Source organism: Lytechinus pictus, chromosome 4, assembly GCF_037042905.1.
Source record: "Lytechinus pictus isolate F3 Inbred chromosome 4, Lp3.0, whole genome shotgun sequence".
Classification (NCBI taxonomy): domain Eukaryota; kingdom Metazoa; phylum Echinodermata; class Echinoidea; order Temnopleuroida; family Toxopneustidae; genus Lytechinus; species Lytechinus pictus.
In genome coordinates this window covers 12502561-12512927 of record NC_087248.1, presented here as the reverse complement: position 1 = coordinate 12512927, position 10367 = coordinate 12502561, and the positions used below count along the sequence as shown (strand labels likewise).

At 35.6% G+C, this 10367-nt stretch overlaps 1 protein-coding gene across 1 annotated transcript; it reads right to left on the bottom strand.

The window, feature by feature from the left end:
- Positions 1-3558: 3558 nt before the first annotated feature.
- Positions 3559-8988, bottom strand: LOC129259532 (toll-like receptor 3). The gene is made up of 2 exons (XM_064098924.1): positions 8886-8988; positions 3559-6746 (listed from the first exon to the last, which is right to left on the bottom strand). The coding sequence occupies exon 2, from the start codon at positions 6625-6627 to the stop codon at positions 4795-4797; it is 1833 nt and encodes a 610-aa protein (XP_063954994.1). The 5' UTR covers positions 6628-6746; positions 8886-8988; the 3' UTR covers positions 3559-4794.
- Between the last annotated feature and the right edge of the window lie 1379 nt (positions 8989-10367).

Here is a 10367-nt window from a genome sequence, read left to right as displayed (position 1 = left end):
CACTCATCGTTGTGATCTCGTGGGGTTTAAAAACGCAAAATTATTTGTATTGCGTATTTCTCGAGACCATGCAAATGGGTGAACTTCAAAGCCCGATAGCAAAAAAATCAAGCACGTGAACCCGCGTTAATATTCGTATATTTGGAATAATTAGGTGCTAATTAAAGTTACTGTGCAAATTTTGGTGAAAATGACATGGATTTCATTTCAACTGTGTGTCACAAGCAATTCTTTCTATTTTTGCACTCAAGTCAAATTCTAAAATTTGTTTATTTAACATAGGAAATGTTAACAGGAAAAATTGATTAATGGTGTAATTTTGAAAGTTGTGTTTAAATGAAGAAAATAATCTAGACTTAAAAGGTATTGATAAATTACTCATTTTGGCCTTGTGATGGCAGTATTATTGATTGAGTTGTATAAAATAAAACTTGTGTATTTAATTACTTTAAATAGGAAGGGCTATAATGTATTCAGCTCTTGCATGTTCTTTTGTTGTAGGTTCTAGGTTCTAGTAACAGGTGGAATAAACACTTAGCATTCCAAGACCCGCCCAAGGTCCATTGATTGTACAGTGCACCTAATTGCTGTGCACAGAGAGTAGGATCACTTTCATTTTGTTACTCTTTGAGAGAGGTTGTGTTCTGAGGAGCAAGGAAGAAATGACCCTCAGTTTTTAATTTTGTTTTGGAGTTTTCCTACCCACAATGGTGGTGAGTCTATTTTGTATTTTATTAGTATATTTCAGCTTAAAAAAAGAGAAATATTAGATTCTTCAATCTAGGAGATAATTTTGGTCTGAATTTCTAATCCAGATTTTGTTGCAATAATTATATCAATCAGAAGCCTGTTTTCGGTAACTTTGATAGGCATAATTTTACGCTGTGAGTTTTTAACAATTTCCAGCTTTGAATAATTATCACAAATATATTGCAGTGATGGAATGGTTGTATTTCAGTATTTTTCAGGAGAGAATTAATGTCAATTTTTTTTTCTAGGATTGATACATTTATGCTGATGAATTAATATTATCTAGATACTCTATCATTGCTTATTAAATAATAAGAAAGACATGTATTTATCAAATGATTTATAAAAGTAATCATTGAGATGCTAAAAATTAGGATTTGCCATTTAGATAATGGGAATTGATTCAATTTTCAAGGGTCCTTTGGTCAGGGAGCTGTTACCCATGGACAGCCATTTTATTCTGGGGCTACATCCTTAGAAGCCTTCAGTTTTCGTCAGCCCTGAACCAAGATGTCATATCCTGAGTATTCAACCCTGAGTTCTGCTTAGTTTCTTCTCGACGTCATGCGACAGGTCGAAAGCGCCTAGACTTCGGTGACGCCATTCTTCGACAGACTTCGTGGATCTTCGATAACCCTCGACACACGTCATTCTACGTCATCGGTCTTCAAGGTCATCGGATAACCGCTATTTCGGTCAACCTGTCATTTTTTCATCGACATCTTACGGACTGCATCCATGATTAATCAGGGAAGTCCTTTAATTTAATAAACCCTTTATATTGTCCGGACAAATTATTATTTCTCCCATCCATTACCGATATATATATATATATATTTTTTTTTTCCAAATCGAATTCTAAATTGATAAAATCAAACTCGTTTTTTTTAAAGATCTTTTGAAAGTCAATATCATTTATATGTGAACTTATGTTATATTCATTGTTGAAATTTCCATGGAAATGAATCGCATTTGGAGCGAAATGATATAGTTGTAATAAACAACTTTAAACCGGAATGATTATTGTGCAGTGCAATTATGTGTACTTTGACTACATCACAGACATAGCTCTCTTCACTTTAAAAGAGGATGATTGGGGTATGTGAGGTTTTTTATGTGATTTGGGGTGATTGGTGACCAAATCTTTAGGTAAACAAAAACCCAGGTTTGATCCTGACAGAGTCGATGATGTCCATCACTCAATATTTCTTTTGTTTTTTATTGTTTTAATTATACATTATTTCAATTTTTACCAATTTGACATCAAGGACCAACTTAACTAAACCATAACATTTTGTAACAATGGTAATGCCACATCTTCAGGGAGGAATGAAACTTTGTTTCACATGACAATAAGGAGAAAATTAGAATACTTCGTATTTCATGTAATAAAATACAAAAGAAATAGTGAGTGATGTCATCACTCCCCTTATTTGCATACAGACCAGTATGTGCATATAACTGTTTTGTGAAATTAAGCAAAACTTAAAAATGTCATATCTTTCTTATTTTACATCCGATTTTGATAAAATTTTCAGTGTTATGCTTGTTGGATTTTTCTCTTTTTATTCAAATCAACTTTTCGTGGGGTGGACTTGTCCTTTAAGGCCAAAACGAAATATTAATCCTTTTTTGGTCCAGTTCTTTTTTTTTAATGAAATAAAGACAAAAATCGAAGAACCCCGTCGAGGTTTTTTTTTAACCCCCTATTGGCGGCTGCACGATCGTGAGCCGTCTGTGTACGGGAAGAAATAAAAAAAAAATGATAAAAAAATGTTTTAAAAAATTCCTTGAAACAGACGGCTGCCAACTGTGAGTCATTTATAAGACAGCTTCCCCTTTATTTTTTTTTGAAAAAATCGGTGCTGCTAACCGAATAATGGAATTAATTGGTAATGATACAGTTAGCTTCTTTTTTAAGGTTTGCGGAATATGTTTCTGTACTTTTCAGTGCAGTTAACCCAGAATGAACACTCATGGTCATTACATGATTCCAAAGTGGTTTTGGACGGATGGTGTATATATTCCGCATATTCAATGTATTATTCACGTAATAATCGCACGCAATATGGTACCATTTTCATTAATTCAAAGTAGGACACGGACATTTTGAAAACAACTTTAAAAAATCAATGTTCATTGCATTAAAATTATCTTTCAAAGCTGGATTTATCTGCAATAAATTCGACATCTGGTGGGAGGAAAGAATCTTTGATTTTCTGATGTTCAAAATCGCGATTTATATTTAAACCTCCAAACGTACAGTGCTTCCTTTCATTATTTGAGTGCACAAGCCATAAAGTTTCTGGAATTTTTAAAAGTGGGGTGTCTGGATTAAAAAAGGTAAAACATAACAAAAATATGTAAAATGTTATTGGAGGAGAGAATAAGAGAACGAAAAAAAAAACATGTAACAGAACAAACAGTCTCAACGGAGCGACAAACGTAACCAAGATTAGGAAATTATTACAAACGTATGAAGGAAGAAGAAATAGGGCAATGTTATAACCATAAATAATAATCATAGTCATAATATTTAAAAAATAATCACAGACAAAAGCGGCAATAACAATTTAGGATGATAGTGACAGTTGATTATCCGCCTATTGATCTTTAAAAATAAGAATGGTAACAATATTGTATATTTGAAAGTATTATAATAAATATCCGTATTTTTTATAACAGAAAGTGATTGTGCTTTGATCGTTGTCAAAATAAATAATATGAATAGAAACTCAACGCTTAAATCAGGGTTTTCTTTTAGGAAACGCATATTGAACATGATGAAAAGGTCGAACGGCTATTACTGCAATAATTGGTTTCACTTGATTTGATTATTGTTTTCTTCTGCATTCGTATAATACATTTTTCATTACATAACAAATATAGTATATTGATCTTTGTTTTAGACATGAATCACAGAAAATATCAATTAGAAATATCATTCCAAACGAATATGGTTTACTTAAAAATCATTAGAACATTCACAATTTTGCAGGAGAGGGATTGACATCAAGTAGATTGCTTGAAAAAAAATCACTTAGAAGTGCAATAAAAAATAGCCTCCAGGGATATATTTTAAATCTCTTCATTTGACATCGAGGGCCGGGAACGGGGGCTGATATGAAGATAATTTATATTACAAAACCATTTGTATTCGAGCAAACCTAGGAAAATATTTTCGAGGTGAAAAGTAGCATTTCGAGCAATTATTTTGAACCTAAATTCCATGTTTGCCCTTTTTCTCTCATAATCCTTGAATTGGAAACCAAACAGGTGGATAGAAAAAAAAATCATTAAAGACAAATTGATCCCGAAGTAACAGTCTTGCATAAGAACATACACAATACTGGAGGACTGTCAAGACCAATATACGATACATTTCTAAAATAACATCTAGGTCAGTAAGTTTACGATATGATTTCTAGATTGATGTTATGAAAGTGTTAACTATATACATTTTAGTCAGTTTTCATAATCTATGGTGCGGGCAAGAGGAGGCACAGATCCTTATTGGAGGGGGAGTGGGTAATGCCCCACCCCCGTGTCGCCACTCGCCACTAGGCAGGCATTCTTGCACTTTTTTTAGCAAATTTCTCTCAAAGTCAATTTTAAAAGCAATTTAAAATGAATCATAATTCAAATTTTCATTATTGCGTATGGATTATAACATATGGACATTCAATTTCAAAACTTAAAACAATTTAACAATTTCAAGCTTACATTCAATGATTAATCAAATACTGTCAGTTTACAATCAACATTTGGTTTCACAAACGATTTTTTTTTTCAGTTCTAAGAATCTTTCATAAATCTATATCAAAGCGCTATTGGTTAAACAAGTTCAATCATGATGTTCATTAGGTCTACTATTGTATTGAAGGTTATCAAGTTTGTTTTATTTGGCTATGTTTTAGTGGCACCGGAAACGTAGTGGCTCCAATAATCTGATAATTATGAATCAAGACACTTATTCAGAATATAATTAAGCATTTGAGAAAGTATAGGTCATTAGCCTCTCCAAGCAGGGCTATAGTGCACGTTTCATATTTTGTCCGGCTCTCTAAATTGTTCAAGTGCCCTCTCAAGTCTTCTCCAACAACGCTCTTCATTGATGTTCTCCCACTCCAGGGTGACCAAGCGATCGACTAGAACTCTTAGGGTTTCTGGCAGTTCATCCAAGAGTACTGGGTCTAAAATTACCAAGATCAGTCCCGTTTGCTTCAGGTGCGCTGGCCCAAGATCATCCCGATGCAAGAACTCACACGCCACTTCAAGTGCCTGCTTGCATCTGGCATCTTGGACAAATGCCTCGCTGATGACGAAAATGGCGCACCTACTGGCGATCATGGACTCGCGCAGATTGTTCAACTTCTTTGCACCTAGACGGAAATCACGGATCAAAGGAAGGCATAAACGGAAGTCGTTCGGTGGGTCTTCAAGCCTTGGTCGGAGACGGTCGTCGACAAAATTGCTCTCCCGGACGTGGTTATAAACAAGAGCATCAAACCTGATATCGGGAGCCCTTCTGTTATTGAAATTGACGAACCCATGTCCAGCAAAGATGAAACCTCGATGACGATGTCTCAAGCGACGAAATGCGAAAAAGACAAGGAATCCAAACACAACCCCACCACTGCTAAGAACACCCAAAACTGTTGATATAACGCGTACAGATTTTCTGTTCTTCTGAATAACCACCGGTACTTCGGTCGGTAGCTTTAGGTTTCTTATGCAAAGATCTCCATAAACATTGACAAAGGTTTTTCCCAAGAACCTAAATGGATAGCCACATGAGTAGGTACATTTTACAGAAGGCCCCCATATAGAATCCAGAAGATCGTACGGTGAAAATGACAGGTATATATTGGAATAGAACATAAAATCACAAAGCGCCTTGTTACATCGAAAGGGGTTGCCGCAAAGTCGGATATCGACTAAATTTGATGAGTTATACAAAACATCTGAAGAAACATTATCAATTGTAGTGATTGCATTTCCTTGGAGTTTCAAAGAGGTCAGGTTTGGCATGAATGCAATAAAATCAAAATTCCGCACATCTGAAATGTTATTGTAACTTAAATCAAGTTCTACAAGGTGGATAAGGCTATTTATCGTAGAAGGTATCGCGTGAAGTTTGTTGAGGTTCAAATCGAGACTCTGAAGATTCTCGATGGGATCAAATACGCCATCATTAATAGTTCCGATATTGTTATTCTGAAGAGTCAATGTCTGCAATTTACTTAGTCCACTAAATGAGTAACTTCCGATTTCCAAAATGCTGTTGCTGCTCAAATCTAGTGATGTAAGGTTGTAAAAGTCATTCATTCCGTTGAAATCGACACTCGTCATCCTTCTTTGGTAAGAAATTTCTAACTTTTGCAGAGAATTCGCAAATGAGTTTAGAGATGTTGGAATATTTTGTAACCCATTCTTATAGAATGTAAGCTCTTGAAGATAAGGCATCTTTTCAAATGCCGCATCTTCTATCAGTCCAATGCTGCAAGTTGAAAATTCTAAAGAGTGTAGGTTTGGAAAGGCTCTCCCCAACAAACCGTCTCTGAGATATAGCGATCGGTCTTCATCTGCGTCACGTTGTGTGATGAACAGCGATGTTGCTTCTGGAGCGTATATGTTTGCAAAGGGGTATGAGGTATTTAGCTGGTCCATAGAACAAACAATAAATGTCCCGTCGTATCGGCAGCTACAAACTGGACACGTATAATCATCATCGTCAGCAGCAGAGGAAGATGCGATCTCAGTGGTTGTTGATGGTTTGACACAAAGCACACTTAACATCACAAGTTGAACAAGAACCTGAATAAAAAGATTTGATGTCATTTTCAAACAAACTCCTTTAGTAGAAAATAAAATCATTTTTAGTCCCCGGGTTTCAGTCACTCTGTAGTTTAGAGTAGTGGAGGAGAAACACAATTTTCAGACTTCTCTGGCCTTTCGTCTATTTGTTTTCGCTGTTCAGGGCTTAAGGCAGGGCACTATAAACAGAGAAAGAGTAAAAGAAATAAGAAAAGGGGGCACTTGAGGATAATGATGATGGTGATGATAACATGATGTTAAAGACAGTAATGATAATGATAATGTATAATTACATTAATGATAATAATAATAACAACAAAATTGTTATTTTAATCGCGCCTTTTCCACGAGATACAAAGTACTTATAATAATATTAATACAGGGGCGGCGGAACCGGGGGATCAGGGGGGCACCCCCCGGAAAAAAAATCCCCTTAGGAAAAAATACCCTTTTTCGAAATGAAAGATACATTTTAGATTAGAAAATCATAACATTTTGGGCTCGCGCTTCGCGCTCGCATCAATGCTTGTTTAGTAAGGTACTCATGTTGTTCATGGTTAAAAAGATGCTTAGAATGTCCAGTTTTAAGTTTGGAATATCACAAAATTCAAAATTTCAACTCGCGCTTCGCACTAGCATTAATCGATTGGTGAGATATGTATTCTATTCATGAGTTACTAAATGCAATCCTTCACAGGTTTATTTTATGGTCAGTATAATAAAACTTTTAGCATGCGCTTCGCGCTCGCGTTTATTATTTAGTTAGATACACATTTATATCATGATAACAAAATTTTCGTTTGTTATTACATCTCGCAAGGATGTCCTTTTAACAGTAATTATATAGCGCCATAATTGACCAAAAATCTAGTTTCACAAGTTCAGCTTTTATTTTTATTTTTTCCAAACCAAAAGGCTTTGCTCAACTTAATTAATACAAAACACACAACTATATACTTCACGCAGATGATAATCTCACGGTGGAAATATCCGTTTGCACCTATAAAATGCAAATTTTTACATCAAGTGCCCCCTTTTGGCTTTGCCCCCCAAACGAAAATAGTTCCACCCCCCCCCCCTGTAACAATCATGATGGCATTCACTTATGAAATTGATAATGGAAATAATAACTAAAATGATGATAGCGACAACAATACGATACGTTAATAACACTAACAGTATATAATGATTTTAGATTTTGTACAGCGTATATAACATGCATATCCTTAAATTCGGTAAGAGAAAACACAGTTACCCATTTTTCGAAAGTTAATACAAAGACCTTTTTAAATGATAATAATCCCCTACAAAAATCAGCATTATCAAAAGCAAATTATTCATGTAATTCGGTCCAGATTGAATTCACCTGCGAGGTTTGATTTCTTAAAAAAAATCAGATGCTATCAGATATGATGTTAGCTTTGTATTACTCTATTCAAATAAGAATAGAGCAACAGTAACAGTTTCACCCATACATGCGCCCACAGGCGATGGAGTAAATGGTAATAAACAGGTTAAGGTTATGTATATGTATATTAATTTGTAGTATCTGATATATAGCCAGTTTATCCCGGCAATGCGAGTCTAAAAGAGGCTTCTGATTTAGTGTGTCTGATATTCCTTTTATATTTAATATATTATGAGCATGAAGATATCGTTCAAAAACCATTCCTACAATACTCAGATAGTGCAACGATGATGGAACGAGCGTGGGTTCCGGCGTGGGTTATACATCATTAATGTTCAATGAGTGAATAAACAGGGGATAGAAAAAGAAGAAAGAAAAAAAAAAATACTATCAACAGCAATCGGCCTATTCGTGCAAAGCATGCAGTCATGAAAGTGACTCGCGTGACCCTTCTACAGCCTGAGAAATAAAATGTTCTTCACCCATAATAGGCCCGAGTGCACCCAACCCAACCCCCCTGTTCCCCGGCCTCCTGTCGACATGATTTTGAAGGTGTAAACCAGTGGCGTACCTAGGATTTTCCAAAGGGGGCAAATTCGTCCGCCAAAAAAAAAAAGAAAGAAGGTCTTCAACCGCAAGTAAAGGACATTTCGCACCAGAAAAAAAAAAAGGTCTTCAACCACAAGGACATTTCGCACCAGAATGAAATTGACAAGCAAAAAAAAAAAGGTCTTCAAGTTCAAAGGAGGGGCCCACTTAGCTCGTCAGGGATCACTTTTGACTCATCAGGGGGGGGGCAGAGATACGTCCCTTGCATGTGTTGTGACTCGTCAGGGGGGCAGTCTGCCCCCCCCCCCTTAGGTACGCTAATGGTGTAAACCTATCACAAAATAGAAAAGGAAATACTTACATTTTCTTTCTGGTGTAGGTATAATAGGGTCAATCTTATGACAATATTCGAGTCAAGTCGATGGAGATTAAACACACCAACATTTACATCTTCATGCTGAACTGATTCGTAGATTAGGAAATCAACGCACAGCCTTGAACAACCGTTTCTTGCGAAACCATAAATTTAAAGGTCTAATTCGACAAATAAGAAAACTCACTTACCTCTCTTTTCATGAGTTATATGGATTTGCCTATTTATTCAAAACATGCGTCAAGATAAAAAAAAATCGAAAATAGGGAAATTCTATCGCCGTATGCCTCTAGTATTGAAGTACCCAAAAGTCAAGATACTAAAACATTCTTCTTTTCCAAGGTAGGCCTATCTCAAAAAGCATCAGTTTAAATATTCATATTTCCTACCATCATAATTGCTCTGGAAATGGAACGATCGGTTGATTGAAAAGTCTACTGGGAGAAGAAAAATATGACAGCTGTGGTTTAGGTATCCCTGTGTCAGTTGTCAACTCATGTGGTATAAAAAATGAATCCCTCGCTGCAGAAAAAAAGTCTTACAAAATATTATCGTGTATATATTTGAAAATATGGAAGAAATATTGTTTAACCCAGCATTAGCCTACAATTAGTGCATGTATTAAGGCTTAGTAATAAAAATCCAATTTAGACTAGGGTTAAACCAAGATTTGAAAAAAGGGTGAGTTTATAATGCGGGATGCAACTTTAACACCACCGGGAGAACGTGACTTCCCGTGATAATTTAAAACAAAGGGGAAACGAAACCCTGAAATTCATATAAACACACGTTATTATTAGACGTCAAGAGTTTCGATGGCCGGGTTTCTCTTCTTCATTATGTTGGGTTTTCGGTGTTCATCTTAATTAGTTAGTTTTAATAGTCAAAAGAAGTTTTACATTCAACGCAGGTCCGACTCTGCGCACTGACGTCACAATGGATGAATTGGTGATTAATCAGCTGTAGGTAGTGTGAGCTGATTTTTCTCCTCATCTGCACAAACTGTGCTATCCGATGTGTTATTTTATGAAGCTAATAAAGTGGAATTATTCCATGGACCATTTTTTTATACCTCAAAATAGTTTCTCTGTAGTGCTGCAAAGTATGATGAATATATAACCATTATATGTGTCTTGACTATTTCAAAATATATTCCTCTACAAATCTAGAGAGTATGATGAAAATGACATGGATTTTGAATGTTTGGGAGCAGATCGAACTACGGAACCATTCGTATTTTAGACATTTTGGACGGTATTATCAGACTTGTTTTCGGCGCATTTTGGGCTGTTTCAAGCCAACTCGCAACACTTTAAACACTGATCGAGCACATGGACCCCATAGTTTAACTATCTTGACTTTTTCAGAATATATTCTTTTACAAATCTAGAGAGTATGATGAAAATGACATGGATTTTGAGTGTTTGGGAGCAGAACTAAGGAATCATTCGTATTTTAGACATTTCGGAC